General features: G+C 48.1%; 1 protein-coding gene across 6 annotated transcripts; it reads left to right on the top strand.

The window, feature by feature from the left end:
- The first annotated feature begins 322 nt into the window (after window positions 1-322).
- On the top strand, window positions 323-16,411 carry ZSCAN20 (zinc finger and SCAN domain containing 20). 6 transcript variants are annotated; one of them, XM_019660748.1, is made up of 8 exons: window positions 323-400; window positions 6,302-6,828; window positions 9,621-9,807; window positions 10,320-10,396; window positions 10,678-10,762; window positions 12,206-12,892; window positions 13,987-14,415; window positions 14,979-16,411. In XM_019660748.1, the coding sequence occupies exons 2-8, from the start codon at window positions 6,412-6,414 to the stop codon at window positions 16,235-16,237; spliced, it is 3,141 nt and encodes a 1,046-aa protein (XP_019516293.1). In that variant the 5' UTR covers window positions 323-400; window positions 6,302-6,411; the 3' UTR covers window positions 16,238-16,411. The 6 variants fall into 6 exon arrangements, with proteins under 6 accessions (XP_019516293.1, XP_019516311.1, XP_019516277.1 ...); XM_019660766.1 differs by having other exon boundaries at window positions 339-404; window positions 13,990-14,415; XM_019660732.1 differs by having other exon boundaries at window positions 339-404.
- The last annotated feature ends 249 nt before the right edge of the window (window positions 16,412-16,660 follow it).

Here is a 16,660-nt window from a genome sequence, read left to right as displayed (position 1 = left end):
CTCTCCTTATTACTTATTGTTTTTGCTTTGATCTTTCCCGGTCCTAAGGCTCTACCTTCTCCCCGCCAACGAGCCCCGCCCCTTCGGATTGAGTGCCCGCCCACTGGGCGGTGCCGTTATTCCAGAGCCTGAGGAAGGGACCGGGATCCCAACAGGCCTCGCCCTCACGCTTAGAACCTGTTCCGATCTGTTCCGGTGTCCGGGGACCGGGATAAGATGACACAGCGATTGGCTGACGACATCTGAAGGGCAGCAAACGGAGGGGGCGCTCACGCTGTTCCTTCTGGGAGTTGTAGTCTTAGACGCTCCTTTCCCGGGGTGGCGCCGTGCGGACTCCGCGTCCCAGCATTCCCTGCGCAACCCTGGAGCACTTCCGCCCCGTTGTGAAGTGGGTGTCTCGGTGGGTGAGTCCGGGTGGCGGGGCGGGGGCAGCTGAGACTCAGGCTCTGAGCTGGAGACTTAGGAGGTGGTGGTGTCACAGGGGGGCAGGGAAGGTGAGAGGGGGAGAAAGAAGCTTTGATGTGTGGGTGGTGGGTGAGGGACGGTCAGGGGATCAAGCGTCCGGAGATGGGAAGGGTCATAGAGGGGCTGGGGATGATGAGAGAGATAGAGGGCCCTGGGAGTGAGGAGGGTCTTAGGTCTGTCTGTAGGTGAGGACCACGAGAGAGGTTCTGGAGGTGGGAGGTCACAGAAGGGTCTGGAGATCACAGAGGGAAGGATAGAGGGTGCTGGGGCCCTGGCAAGTAAAGATAAAGAGGGCCTGGGCTTGAACCCCAACCTTAAAAATACTGTTCCAGTCTCTACCAGCTAACCCAGACAAACATCTAATTTGATACCCCCTTACACTTTCTCTAATGATTGTGACCTCTGGTCCCCAGTGGGTGCGACTGGCTCTCTCTTCGTCCCCAAACCTGCACCTCTTTCCGTATGCCTGATGGAGGTGAATGACCCCATCATCCACATTACCCAGGTGCCCTCTGATTCCTCTTGCGTTCTTCCACCTCCAGGGATCTTCCGATCTTTCAGTTTCCTTAATGTATCTTGAATCTGTCCTTTCCTTATCAGGGTTTTTGCTAAAGCCTCTGTCTTTTCATCCCCCAGCCTGGACATTGTGGCTAGTGTGATCTACTTAATCTACAAATCTGATTATGCCTTCTGCTTTAAAACCTTCATAATAGGCACCCATCACCTATAGAATTAAATCCAAACTCATCAGCCTGATATTCAAGACCCTTCATAAACTACCTTGCAGCCTAATCTTCATGCACTCCACACTCTAGGGCTGTCAAGGTTTCCCCCATTTCTTGGGGAGGTGGTTTGGTTTTCCTCCATTGTATATGCCGCTCTCTTTGTTTAGAATACACTTTCCCCTACCCCCATTCTCTGCCAAGAAAACTATTCTTTCTTCAAGAACCAACTCAAATGTTATTTTGTTCAATTGCCTTAAGCAGATAAAGTCGCCCGCCACCCCCTGCTCCCACAGACCTCTCTTTTAGCACATTTTTTTTGTGTCTCTCACTAGACTGTAAGCATCTCCAGGACAGGAAGTTTCTGAGTCACCTCTGTTTTCAGCCCAGAGTAGTAAATACTTGATGAATGTGTGACTAAAGGCCATCCAGGGTGAGTTTTGTTTTACCAGGCTCGAAGACTGCTATTCCAGTGGATTTCCAAGGGCAAGAGCTTTAATCTTCTATCAGCGCTGTTTTTGCAGGAAGCTATTTCAATGCCCGTGGGAGTTTAAGCTAGGAGTGGCGAATACATGTAATGTATGCTGCCATTTCCCCTTCCCGTGTCTGGCAGTCTGATGATTGGTCACAGCACATATTCACATGGGATTCAGAGTCCTTAGCTCAATTGACTGAAGTTGGTGCTTTAAATGAAACGTATTTGCTTTCCCTGGTTTAAGCCCTTACGTGTGCGTTCAGGCTACGTAAGCAATAGCCCGGTTAGCCAAGTGAGCTTGGCAGCTCTGGGGAACGCCCAGTTTCTTTCTCTGTGGCGGTCACATACCTTTCCCACGGGACTGGGGCAGACCTTCTCTTCCCATCCCACGGGGTGGGTTCTTCATGTCCACGTCCACACTCACTACCCCAGAAGCCAGGATGCCTCTCGGCTTCCCTGTGTTTGCAAAGGGATCCTGATTTTGACAGCAGTCAACACCTACCCGTCATTATTTAGGAGAATCTGTACCCTTTCTAGGTCTTCCTGGGTATTGGAAGAGACCTTTGAGATCATTCGGCTGAAAGGTGGCAAAGTGACAGTCCGTGCTGAATGAAGCCTACCATCATGCTCTGTTTAATCCTAATGGTGTCTGAAACAATTTTGATTTGGTTGCCAACATTTAAAGATCCAGAATTTTAGCTTCTCAGAAAAATTAGAAGGTCTGCTGATACTGGGCCAGTGGTCCCTTGGGTGCTCTGTAGTAGCCATGATCCCTGATTTACTCATTTACATTGTCTGGCCTCTGTGGCCACTTAAATTTATAACCATTGATTCTAATCTCTCTGTCCCTTTGCTCTACTCCCATCATACTATTTGGGCAACTGAGTAGGGTGAGGCTATATAAGCGGCAGTCTAGGTAGGCAGCTGCCGAAGCCACATGACCTGTCCAAAGTCACAGAGCTGATAAGTGGCAGGAGTGGAACTAGAACCCTGATTTGGTCACTCCCGCCTTAATGTTTTTTCTCCTCTCTGTACCATCTTAAGAGTTTGGATGACTGTCAGATCATAGGGGAGGCTATGTGGTGTGGTTAAAAAAAAAAATGGAGAAAAGAAATCTGGGTTTAGATTCCAACTCTACCACTTGCTAGTGTAACCTTAAGGGAATCTTCATAGAAGCTCAGTTCCCTATATGTAAATTGAGGATATAGTGGAGTCATTCCTTACAGGATAATGATATTCTAAAAGCACGGATGGTGAAAATTAAATTTGGCCAAAAATCACAGTCAGCTTGAAATTCCTTTGGCAAAGAGCCATTTAAGAACCAATTATCCTGTCTTTTAGTAAGCTGACCAGCATAGCTGGGTTTTCTTGGTTGAACGTTAGATGAAAGAGCTGTCCTCTGACTGGGGAGCACACTGTGTGAAAGATGCTCTGCTCACACTCAGAGGAAAGAGGCTTGAGGGAACTCAGACCAACCTGGGGACCAGCCGAGTCATGGGTATGCTCACCGCATGCTCACTCTGGCATAGACACATAGTGAAAGGAACTGGTGCTCTGTTTAAATGATGTCCTTTCTCTTCCTGGTGTTTGTGTGTAGTTTAATATGTGTAAGTTACAGACCAGTGTAACGCAGCTCAACACTAACGACACTTCACTTGCTTGCCTAGAGGAGTCAGTGAGATTATGAATGTGTAGGACTTAGCACCGGCTCTGGCACCTCATGGGTGCTCAGTAAATGGCATCTCTTTGAGGCTGCTGGTCCTAGTGAGGCCCTGATGCTCCTGAGAGTCTCAGGACTGAGGAGTGCCCTTGTCCATGTTTCCTCTGTGAAGTCACCCTGCTCTTAGCCGACTGTGTTGACCTCCCTCTGTGGACAGGTTGCTGTTCATATCTGTCCAAGAGGGTAGCAGAAAAATCATTCAGATTGGTATTGGAAAATAGCCTCTGGGACTTTCAAGTCTCCCCAGAAGAAAATACCTGTTACCTGAGACTCTGGGCTTTGGGTCTGGTGGAACTACTATCTGCCCGTTTTGCTGTGGTGGTCTCTGTGCAGGAACACACACTTCTTCGCTTGCTCATTGGCTGTCTCTCTTATGAGACTGTAACTTTTATGCAGGTGGAGACGGTCTGTCCTAGTTACTATTGGCTCTGTAGCTCCCACTGCAGTGCAGGGCATGTGGTGGGACTCGGTAGGTGACTGGTAAATTAGTCCTTGTGTGAGAGAGTGACACAAATGTGTTTCGACTAGTGCATGATTAGGGTTGTGCTTAAAAATGAACTTTCATGCAAGGTTAATTCTTGAGCTTAATGTGAATTATGGACCTTCATAGCCCATTAGGTTTTTAATGTACTAAAGTTACTATTTTAATAAAAGGCAACAGAACTTCCAATGACCCTGCTATTTATCAAACACTGAATTGGGCACCATGGATACAGAAATGAGTACAATATAGTAATGCAATCTAATGGGGGCCTGTCGGATGTAAAAACAGGTAACTACAATAGTGTAGGATAACACCTGTATTAGAGGTCCGTGCCAGGTGCTTTGGGAACACAGAACTGGGGAGGCAATTCTTAGAGAGCAGGGGTGGGGGCATGGTGACAGGAGCACGGCAAGGAACTCTTAACCGATGATGTGACATTGAGCTAATAGCTGAAGGACTAGCAGGAAGTTGCTAGGTGGTCATGAGTTGTGTTCCTAGCCTCTCCCTAAGGAAGCGGAGGTCTTTAGGACAAGCCTTTGTTTTTCTTCACCCTTGCCTTATTTCCAGACAGTCCAGTCAGATGGCCTAAAATCAAAATAACCACCCTCCGTCCATTTTCAGTTCAGCTGTGTTATTCCCACTTGGAAGCGGCTAACAGCCTTCTTGGAGCGGGCATTTTTTGTGTCATCTAGAGTTGTTGGGAATGACACAGAGAGCTCATTTTTCTGGATAACCCAGCATGAGTGTTGTCAGCGTCTTCACTGTGTAGGCAGCAGCCCCAGACGTTCACCCAACAAACATTTACTGAGAGCCTCCTGTGTTTAGTGCTTATTGTGGGTGTGGGGTTAGGAAGGGTGTGAAACACAAAGTAAGCTATAATCCTTGCCCTCAGTGAGGCTGTAATCTCTCTGGGGATACCCACGTGTACATAGATCCCTCTGATACAACCTAGAAAGTCGAAAGTGTCACAGAGATGGAAATAAAGAGAAAAGAATTCCTCTGGCAGGAGTAAGAAGGTCATTCTTTTTTTATCCAGTGTGCACAGAAAGGGATTAATTATAATCCTGCATGACACGTCACCATCATTTGTTGACCATTTTTGCACCATTTACTGAGTGCTTCCTGTGTGCGCTGAGCACTGTGCTGGGTCCCTTAGGAAGCCTGTGAGCTAGTGGGTAGATAATTATAATAAAGGACGGTCAGGGTAACGATACAGAAATCATAAGGTGGCATGAAGCTTGTGGCTGAGTCCTGGATCTTGTCTCAGGGAACAGGGAGGGCCTCTTGGAAAAAGTACAATTTAAGCTGAGCCTAGCTAAGTGAAGACACGGAGGAGACTGTCCCCAAAGGAGACCCCACCGTGTGGGAGCGTTCCGAGGGCAGCACGGTGCCGGAGCTGCAAGCTATGCAGCTGAAACACCGTGACTCGAGGGAGCATGGTAAAGAAAAGAGGGGGAGACTTGGGCAAGGTTTGTACTTTATCCCGAGCGAAACGGGAGCTCATGGAACGGTGTTGAGCAGGGATGTGACATGGTCAGATTTTGCTGTTGTCTGCAAAGAATGTTGTGCAAAGAATGTTGTTGTGCAAAGAATGGAGCAGGGGTTGGGGTGAGGGGAGTGGAGGCAGGGCACGAGTTAGGAGGCTGATCATGTGGTAAAACATGATGGTTCTCTGGACCGAGGCGGTGGCATTGGGAATGTAGATACTTAGAAGGCCAAGCGGACACAGCTTGGTGGTGAATTGGATGTGGGGGATCATGGAGAAAGACGATGCCCAGGTTTCCAGCGTGGCGAACTAGCTGGAAGGTGCTGCCTTCGTTGGGTGGAGAACTCTACAAGGACAGGCTTGCAGGAGAACGTGATGAAATCAGGCTTTGACCCGTTGAGTTCAAGGTACCTGTGAGAAGGTCAAGTGGAAATGTCCTGTAGGTGGTTGGATTTGGGGGTCTGGAGACAGGTCCTGGCTGGAGTTTTAGGAATCAAAGAGATGGTGAAAACTGCCCAACGGGTAGAATGACCAAGGAGGAGTGTAGAGTGAGAGAGGGGTTTGGCGAGGAGAGCAGCCTTAGAGGAAGACTAACACTCTAAGGCCCAGGAAGAAAAGCCTGCTGGAGGGGGGATGTTTGGGTCCAACTCGAGGGAAGGTCAGCCTTCGGACACGTGTAGAGGGAGGAAGGCCATGCTGGGACCAGATCGCAGAGGCCTTGATGCCAGGCTGAGGCATCTAGCGTGTCCCAGAGGATTTAACACTGTGCTGTCTCCCTCCAGTGTCCTGGTTGCTGGTTTTGGTGCCAGTTTGTGGTTCCAGCTTATGGGAAAGGGGCATCTCTTAGCATCCCCACCCCATGTGAGGCAGTGGTGGGGATGGGGGGAGTGAGGAAAGCAAGGTTCCTGGGTCCTCTTGCTCACTCTGTCCTTTGTCTTCCTGCCTTCAGAGCCTTGGGAAGTGTTTCCCCTCCCAGGAGCCCCTTGAAGGACACATCATAGATGCAGAAAGACATTGGCTGCAGACAGCCCAGCTGACGTGAGGCTTCCAGGATAGAGCATGGCTGTAGTCTTGGAATCCCAGGCCCAGGCCTCTCCCCCCGCAGAGCTTGAAGAACTCCTGATTGTGAAACTGGAGGAGGACGCATGGAGATCAGAGCCCAGACCCCGGGAGAAGGACCATGACCCTGTCCCTGGCCCCGAGGCCTCCCGCCAGCGCTTCAGGCAGTTCCGGTACAGGGATGCAGCGGGACCCCACGAGGCCTTCAGCCAGCTCTGGGCACTCTGCTGTCGCTGGCTGAGGCCGGAAATCCGCCTCAAAGAGCAGATCCTGGAGCTGCTGGTGCTGGAGCAGTTCCTGACCATCTTACCCAGGGAGGCCCAGGCCTGGGTGCAAGCGCGCCACCCCGAGAGCGGCGAGGAGGCAGTGGCCCTGGTGGAGGACTGGCACCGAGAGGCCCGGGCTGCAGGACAACGGGTGAGGCAAACGGTCTGTTCTCCAAGGAGTGGGTCGGCAAGGTGGAGGGGCTGTGACTAGGTTAATAACTGCCAAAATAATAATCATTATTGTTATCGAGCAACTGACATTTACTGAGCAGCACTGGCTAACAGGCACTGTTCTAAGAGCTTTCCATGTATTAACTAATTTAATCCTGTTAGCAATTTAAAGAGATTGGTACTGATTATCCTAGTTTTACCAATGAGGAAACTGAGGCAGAGAAAAGGTGGGTAATTGGCTCAAGGTCATACAGCTATGAGGTGGGAGAGCCAGAACTTGAATTCAGGCCGTTTGACTCTAGCCAGCCTTCATAACCACTGCTCCAAACTGCCTACTAGCACTGTATTCACAGTACAGTTGGTTTGTATTGTGTTCTATACTTAAGATCACGTATGTGATCTGTTTCGATGCTTACAGCAGCAATATAGGTAGACGGAAATAGCATTGACTGTCCTCATTATTATAGATTAAACTACTCGTAAGGCGCTAAAAGTCAGGTGCTTCACAAAGCTCAGGTTCCAAGTCATCTTTGTACATTGTTCTTCATATTTTCCTACCTGCTCCTGAGTGCTCGCAAATGTCGAAACGCATGGATAAGGAGCAAAGGAGCTTATTTTTTCCCCAGACATATATGTTGTAGCTTGTGATCTTACATTGCAAGGTACATAACTTAGTTACGTTCTCTGCAAGTAACATTTTTCCAAGTCTTAGTAATGGAATCAAATATATTAACTATGTTCCTCAGAGAGAATCACCACCTGAAAAAGGTTGATGCCTTCTGAGCTGAATGGTCTCTGAGAGAGTTTCCTTAAAGAGATCTTTCAGCTCTGTTGTTTTTCATTTGCTCCATGCCTTTTCATGGCTTCATAGCTCTGTCTTTTAGTGCTGAAGAATTCCATCTGTAATTCTTTAGCTTGTTGATTATGGCATCACCCTTTTGCAGAACCCCATCAGGTACATAAACATTAATAGACTTTATTTTTTAGAGCAGTTTTCGGTTTACAGAAGAGCTGTGAACATTGAGCAGAAAGTGCAGAGAGTTCTTACGTGCCTCCTGCCCCCACACCTGCACAGTCCTCTTCATTGTCAACACCCACCAGAGGGGTGCCTTTGTTACAATCGATGAACTTGCACGGACACCTCATTATCACCCAGAGTCCGTAGTTTACCTTAAGGTTCACTATAGGTGTTGTACATTCTGTATAATGACTTTACCCACCATTATAGTATCATACAGAATAGTTTCACTGCCCCAAAACTCCTCTGTGCTCTCCATATATTCATCCCTCCCCTCAACCCCTGGCAACCACTGATCTGTTTACTGTCTTCATAGTTTTGCCTTTTCATAACGGCTTCTTTCACTTATAATATACATTTAAATTTGCTCCATGTCTTTTCATGGCTTTGCAGTTCCATCTTTTAGAGCTGAATAATATTTCATGGTCTGGATGCACCGCAGTTTATGTGTTCTCCTACCGAAGGACATCTTGGATGTTTCCAAGCGTTGGCAATTATGAATAAAGCTTCTGTAAACATCCACATGCAGACTTCTTTGTGGTGCGCAGGCCTTTTTGATGGATCCTTCATTCATTCCTACCCCAGCCAGGGTCCTATCAATGCTTTCCTCCTTATTGCCACTTGAATCCACTTCTTCCTGTGTCCTCTGTTACCATCCATGGAATCAGAATCTTCACTTAGGCATGGCAGCAGCTGAAGGAGCTAGGGCAGGGAGTGAGGATTGTTGTGGAGTCTTGTTGTGGAGTCTAGTCGCATAGTTCTACTGTAGATTGTAAGATTGTAACTATAACAAAGTGAGTTTTTTTCTTTTTCCCTTAACCATATAAGAATGTTGATAAGCAATTTTTTTCTCCCTGTGAACCACCCAGGACATTGGTGGAGCTCCTTGTTTGGAATGGCTTTTGAGGCTCATGGCCCATTCCTATATATCTTCTTAATGGTAAATGTCCTCATTTTGAGATCAGCCGAAAGATTTTTGGAGATAAGTTTGGCAAAATCAATACGTTGATGAAGATGGATGTTACTATTTTGAGTAAAAAAATAAGGTTCAGAGAATATATATAGTTGCTACCTTTTGTGTAAACATGGGGAAGAAATAAGAATGTATATCTACAGTTGCTTGAACATAAAGAAACTCTGAAAGGATGCAGAACAGTGGTTACCTGTGGGGAGGGGTAGAGGAAGAAACTGGGCAGATAGCATGGGGGCGGGGTGGGGGTACTTCTTTTTTTTTTGATAACTTAAAAATTAAACACCCTGAGGGCCGGCCGAGTGGCTCAGTTGTTTAAGAGCTTGCTCAAGAATTTGAACTCTGAGCAACAGCGGTTCGAGTCCAGCCTGAGCTGAGCAGCCGCTGAGCTGCCAACAGGCGGCAGGATGGCTCAGCTAAAAAAAAAAAAAAAATTAAACACCCTGTTTTGATGTTTAGAGATTATTTTTTAATGTCATAAAATTTTTACATAATTTATATCTTTATGATTTAAAAATGTTTTGGACAGGAGTGGCCTCACTGAGACACTTGTATAGCCTCCCTGTGTTGAACAAGACATTAGTCATTTAGTGGTATAATTTATAGTCTTTTTACTCAAGTCAGTCTGATGGCTTTGTCGTCATACTCTGAGCCATCTTCAGGACTTAAAAAGAGCCTGTTAACCTCTGGACCACAGTTATGCTCAACAGAAAATTGCCCGCCCTTCCTACCAGAATTGGTCTTATTGAACTGACAATTGGGAATTTTGACCATCTGTGTGTAGGAACTGGACTTGTGTGCAGAAGAGACCAGGCCCTTAAAGGCAATGCAGGAACCTCAGAGCTCTCAGCTGCAGCCAATGGATCACTGGCCCAAGGGACAGTCCCAGAGGCAGTGGGTGAAGAATCCATGCCCTGACCTTCCCATGCATCTTGACACCAAGATGGTGCCTCAGACCTTGAAAGAGAGTGGTGAGTACTAAGAATCAGGGAACATCAGGGAAGAGGGGTGAGGGGGTTGGTAAGGAAGGGTACATGGGGAAGAGAGATGTACAGATTTCAAGGCAAGGGATGGAGTAGTGTCTGATGGACACACTAAGAAGTAAGGCAGATAAACATTCCAAAAAAAGATGACATTCCCAACGATGTTAGCTCGCCAACCGCCCCCCCCCCCCCCCACACACACACACACACACACACACACACACACACACACACACACACACACACACACACACATCGCTGAATCAAGCAGGTGAACCTGAAGCAAGGTGGTAATCATAGGCGTTCGGGCTGGCATTTCTCACATGACACATCACTCTAGGAGCCAGGTACTCTAGAAGGGAAGGAACAGGGGCAACTGCCGGGGCTCCAGGCATAGTCTTAGTTTGACCCACGCATGGCTTTTGGAAAGCTGGATCTGAGAGGGGGGTGGTTTTCTGGGAACCAGAGCTTGGGTTTCAGAGACTTTTTCTTCTCCTTAGCTGTCCTCACTCCCCGAGCCCCTACTCTCCCAAAGATGGGGAGCGTTGGCGATTGGGAGGTGACAGCTGAGTCTCAGGTAAGCTGCTGTTGGGTCTCCCTTTCCTTTCGTTACTTTTCCTGTGCTCTTGCACCTGTGCACATCCTCTCTTTCCATGGCCTCACCTCAGCAAAAGGGCTCAAGACTCAGGGCATTCGCCTCCTCCTTGCCCCCCGTCTGCTGGGCCTCTCCTTGGTCATGCTGTTCCCTATGATATCACACATGATATTCCTGGATTCCCATTGTCTTTCCGGGTAGGGTTCCCAGGCTCTGGTCAAGGATCAGTGACATTGGAGGTCCCTCTCTTGTACACCTCGCAGGAAGCCCTGGGCCCTGGCAGACATGTGGAGAAGGAGTTTCGCAAGGACCCCCCAGGAGACAACTGTGGGAACGGCGTGTCCCTGGGTAAGGAAACAGTGCCCTCTGAAGATGTTGGGTTTCTGGTACACTCAGCTCCCAAAGAGCATTTCATCACTCCCTTAAAATTGTGAATCGATGGAATTTCAGATATAGGAGGAAGACGTGCTTTCTGTAGCCAACACTGTGGAAGCCAGGATGGAGTGTGGGAGTGCGGTCTGCCCAGATGGAGGCTCGCAGGTTGGCTTCCAAGAACCCGCCCTCTCGGGGCTCGTTATCTTCATTTCCTCGGTACACTCAGCGTGGTGCAGGGGCTGGGGCCAGCCTGCTGTCTCAGAAATCCAGTCTTTTCAGCATCAAACAGGATCCATCTCTCCGGGGCAGACTCAAGTGAACAAAGCCCATGAAACTGATGCACTAAACCGCAATGAGAATATCATAGGGCTGAAAATCCTTGAAGCCCACGTGACCAGCACAGACTCCTTTGTCTGTAGGCACATCTGCACAGGAAGTCAAATAATAATGAACCACTTCCCTGTGGAGCCTGGGATCAGTGTGAGGGCAGTTAGACACGAGAGTGGGATAAAGTAGAAGAGGCAATGATAGGCCTGACCCATGTCAGTAAGGTAAGATACTAGAGCCTCGTTGGCTAGTTGCTTGTCCGTGTAACCCCTTCTTACACGTGGTGTCTGGGGAAAAGAGTATTCAAAGGGACAAACTTTGGGAAATGTTGAACTAGATAATCCTTAAGCCGCTTTTAGCTCTAAACTCTTTTTCATCTAGTTTCCTTCAAATATTTATTTTAATTAAAGACCTCAATTTTGTTAGGCTTGGGAGCTGTCAGTATAAGTGTCCCTTAAATGTAGCTAACTATTTTAAAAAATAAGGAAATTTATTGTCCCACATTACGTGTTGGAAGTCCAGAGGAGAGCATGTTCCAACCACAGTACAAATTGGCTCAGCAATGTCATAGGTGATCTTTCTCTCTGCTCTGCCATCCTTAGCCTCAGCTTCATATTAAAGCTATTTTGTGTCAGAGTCAAAAGATAGATGCCAGTGCAGTTGAGTCCACAAGTTTCCTAGCAAGAGACTCACACCACACGCACACATACAGAGAGAAAAGGGGGTGGGGGTGGGGAGGAGACACAGACAGACAGACCTTTCTTCCAACCAGTGAATTAATTCTGATTGGGCCAGTTTAAGTCATGTGCCCATCTGTGGACCAATGACCGTCACTCTTTTGTATGATGTGTTTCATAAGAAGAATAAAAAAGCAAATGAACAAAGCAAACAGCTCAATTAACGTTTTTGGTGAAGTGATTCTGTTACCTCCAGTTACCTCTCTCTAACCCGCAAGACAATTGAAGGGATTAACATGGGAATTTTTCATTAGCCTCTCCCAGGGAAATGATGTTTCAGGGACATTTTGGACAGGCGCTCTGCTCAAGAGATCATTTCTACTTAATCATTTCTCTGCTTCTTTTAATATAGGAGTTCCAGTTTCAAAACCAAATATCACCTCCCAGCGAGAGCAAGGACCAGAATTTTTCGGCCCAAGTCTTATAAATTCTGGAAAAAGGAACACTGCAGATTACAGCCTGGATATGGAGCAAACAAAACCAGCTCCAGCATTGGCCTGGAGGGACTCAAGGGCCTGGGAAGAACAATACCAATGGGACTTGGAGGACATGAAGGTGTCAGGTGTGCACTGGGGCTATGAGGAGACCAAGACTTTCCTGGCGATTTTGAGTGAATCCCCGTTCTCTGAAAAGCTCCGGACTTGTCACCAGAACCGCCAGGTGTACCGAGCCATTGCGGAGCGGCTGAGGGCACGGGGCTTCCTGCGGACCCTGGAGCAGTGTCGCTACAGGGTCAAAAACCTCCTACGGAATTACCGGAAAGCCAAGAGCAGCCACCCCCCAGGGACCTGTCCCTTCTATGAGGAGCTGGAGGCCCTGGTGAGGGCTCGGACCGCCATCAGAGCCACAGAGGAAGCGGGAGAGCCTGTGGCACTTCCCAGGCTGGGGGACAGTGATGCAGAGATGGAAGAGCAGGAGGAAGGGGGCTGGGAGCCTGAGGACACAGCAGAAGCCTGTAATGGTGATGACCTGGCCACTGATGAGTCCGTCCAGGGGCCTAGGATTCCAGGCGGTCCGGCTCTGTTCCAAAGTCGTATTGGTAAGAACACGGGTTTAATCGGATCCACATTCCAACCCTCCTACTAGCCAAACCCTCTGCTCCCTGAGTTCGGGGCACAGAAGCCTGGATTGATGCTACTGGAGTAAGGTGCTAAGTTCTCTAGGTCATCCTCAGACGCCCACTCTCTTCTCGTATGGTCAGTTCTCCATGTTTAAGCTTTCTCAGTTATAGACACAAGCACTTTTAAAATCCTAGGGGGCCTTAAAGAGCTAATTCAGTATTTCCCAAAGTGTGTCACTGGTATGGGGATGAGTGAACATTAATGTGTATGAACACATCAACCATGACTTCACAGATAGTAAATTTAGGTAAAGAAAGATACTGAGTGGAATATTTAACAGATAGAGCAGAAATCATGACAGTATATATATAGTTGAACAGTCAGTGTTGGGGCAACACCCAGTCATTGTAAAAGTGGAAACACTGAAGCTGAAGAGATGAAGCGTCTTCTCTCAGGGCCCACAGTGAGGCAGGGGGCAGAGTCAGGATCAGGGCCCAGGGCTCCAGCCCCCTTTCATGTGGTTTTCCGTCCACCATGCTGCCTGCCTGGCTGCATCATTCATGTGCAGAGGAACTGACAGTAGGCCACTTCCTTTTCCTTCCACAAAAGTGGAAAGGCATCCTTGGTTGGACTCTATTGCAATTATTTGAAGTCCATTCATGTCTTGAGGGATTCCCTGTTCCCATTGTTTGTTTAAAGGGAAATTCATAAAAGTAAGTAGAGGACAAGTATTGAATGGATATAGAGTCTTTTGTATCCTACTTATAGGCCTTTCCCTGAACCAATCAGCTGAAGCCGGGGAGTGGGGTCACCTGGTATAATATGGCCGTCTAAGTCCTCCCCTTCTGCCAAGACTCTTTAAGTGTTAATAGAATCTCCTAGAAGGGGTAGTGGTGGTGGTGGTGGCACAGCCCTGAGAAGGAAGGGTATATTCTTTGTTGATGCCTCAGGCACCTGGACAATTTCTGAGGTGCCTGTGTTCTAGGCATTTAGCAGGGCAGGTGACCCCGATCCCTGATGACCTAGGCAAGTTCATTAAGTCTCACAATTCTGAACTTTTCACTCCTGACAGCAGGTGTGCACTGGGGCTACGAGGAGACCAAGGCCTTCCTGACCATTCTTAGTGAGTCCCCATTCTCTGAAAAGCTTCGCACCTGTCACCAGAACAGCCAGGTGTACCGGGCCATTGCAGAGCGGCTGTGTGCACAGGGCTTCCTGCGGACGTTGGAGCAGTGTCGCTACAGATTCAAAAACCTCCTTCGAAGCTACCGGAAAGCCAAGAGCAGCCACCCGCCGGGGACCTGTCCCTTCTATGAGGAGCTGGACTCGCTGGTGAGGGCTCGGACTGCGGTCAGAGCCATGGGGACCATCAGGGAGGCAGTGGGCCTCCCTACATCTGGGCAGAGCAGTACTGAGGCTGATGAGCAGGAGGCCTGGGATGAGACCGCAGATGAAGATGCCATCAAACCTCCAATCCCATGCCCCAAAACCCCAGATACTGGTAAGCCTGGAGTCATTGGATGTCCACAAAATCTGCAAGCATGCAGACAGTGAGGGAGCCAGGCTCATTATCTTGTCTCTGAACTAAAACAGAATGGAATTGAATAGGAAGAAGATTTGTGCCTTACTCCGATTATGCAGTCTCTAGCTTAGTGTAATCCCTCAACTGAGACAAGCAGTCAGGTCTAGATTTTACTGGGATTCATTTGGGCAATTATGGAGTTTATTCAGTCTCCTATGACACAGGACACACTGACTGTACTAGAAGAAGGAGGTGTTCGTTGTCCAATATTGGGATGGGGAGTTGGCCAGGGAGACTGGCTGGCTGCTTGGCCAGGGCTCATGGCTCCCTTGATGGGGTAACTAGACTCTGCTCCTCAGCTTTGCGGGTGAGAAATGCAGGTATGCACCAAAACTCGATCAATTTCATGTTAGCCACATTTATAAGACGTGAGATACAAGATACAAATTCATGTTAGCCAAATTCACAAGACACAAGATAGAGACATAAATAGACACTAACTAATGAATGAACAAAAACTGCATTTCTGTCCATTCTTTCAGGTTTTGAGATGAGGCATGAAGATGAAGACGAGAATCCAGAGCAGGATATTTTTGAGGATTTGCCTGGTGCCTTATCAAAATGTACCACAGAAATTGTTTGCCACCCTCATGATTGGGGGGAAGACAGTGAAAATGAAAATGAAAGTGAAGAGCAGTGGGGAAACCCCTCACAGGAACAGTGGGAAGAATGTTCTTCTGAAGAGGATTTAGAAAAACTTATTGACCATCAAGGCCTGTACCTTGCAGAGAAACCCTACAAGTGTGACACGTGCGTGAAAAGCTTCAGTCGGAGCTCCCACTTTATCGCCCACCAGCGGACACACACAGGTGAGAAGCCCTACAAATGCCTCAAATGTGGGAAAAGCTTTAGTGACCGCTCCAACCTCAATACCCACCAGAGAATTCACACTGGACAGAAGCCCTACAAATGCCTCGAATGTGGGAAAAGCTTTAGCGACCACTCAAATCTCGTCACCCACCAGAGAATCCACACAGGGGAAAAGCCCTATAAATGTGGGCAATGTTGGAAAAGCTTCAACCAGAGCTCAAACCTTCTGAAACATCAGAGGATCCACTTGGGAGGAAATTCTGACCACTGTAGTGAGCCCGGGGAGAACTGTGGCCCGAGCCCACCCTTTAGTGCTCACTGGAGGAACTTGACAGAGGAGACGTCTCCTGAACAACCTCAGAGTGCCCGGAAGAACTTGAACTCCCCTGGACCGCACAGCACCAACTCAGAGGAGAAACTGTATCCGTGTTCTGAATGTGGAAGAACCTTTTCTAAGAGCTCTGCCCTCATTAGCCACCAAAGAATCCATACGGGTGAGAAACCATATGAATGTGCTGAATGTGGGAAAAGCTTCAGTAAGAGCTCCACGCTGGCCAACCACCAGCGAACCCACACTGGGGAGAAGCCGTATAAGTGTATGGACTGTGGGAAATGCTTCAGTGAGCGCTCTAAGCTCATCACACACCAGAGAGTGCACACAGGAGAGAAGCCCTACAAATGCCTCGAGTGTGGAAAATTCTTCCGTGACCGTTCTAACCTCATTACTCACCAGAGGATTCACACAGGAGAGAAGCCTTATAAGTGCAGAGAGTGTGGGAAATGCTTTAACCAGAGTTCCAGTCTTATTATTCACCAGAGAACACACACTGGGGAGAAACCCTACAAGTGCATGGAGTGCGGCAAAGACTTTAACAATAGCTCCCACTTCAGCGCCCACCGGAGAACCCATGCAGGAGGGAAAGCATCGTAGGAGACAACTCCCCCTACCACAAAAGACATAAATGTGTATTTAAATCTCCCAAGATCCTAAGATTTATGGTAGAAAGAAACACTCCCAATTTTCAAGCTTGGTGCATACCCAGGGAAATAATCTTAATATAATCCAGGCCCCTTGGAAGTGAATTACAAATGCTAAGGATCCAGATTTGAAGGCATTCTTCCTATGTGTAATTTGTTTTTCTCCTGTAACAACCCACACTCAGTCCTGAGCAGTGATCCCAAGCCACACTCCGTCTTCACACTGACCGCATGTACACACACCCCAGGCAGATTCTCCTACCTGGCAGTTTTCAGTCGGGGCGTATCCTCAGAACTTTGAGACTCTGGTGAGCGAGACGTATAACTGAGAGGCAGTGACTGAAAGCAGGCCACTGTGAGCTCAGCAAAAAGTAGG

Source organism: Hipposideros armiger, unplaced genomic scaffold (assembly GCF_001890085.2).
Source record: "Hipposideros armiger isolate ML-2016 unplaced genomic scaffold, ASM189008v1 scaffold_10, whole genome shotgun sequence".
NCBI lineage: Eukaryota > Metazoa > Chordata > Mammalia > Chiroptera > Hipposideridae > Hipposideros > Hipposideros armiger.
This window is presented reverse-complemented; position numbering and strand designations above follow the sequence as displayed.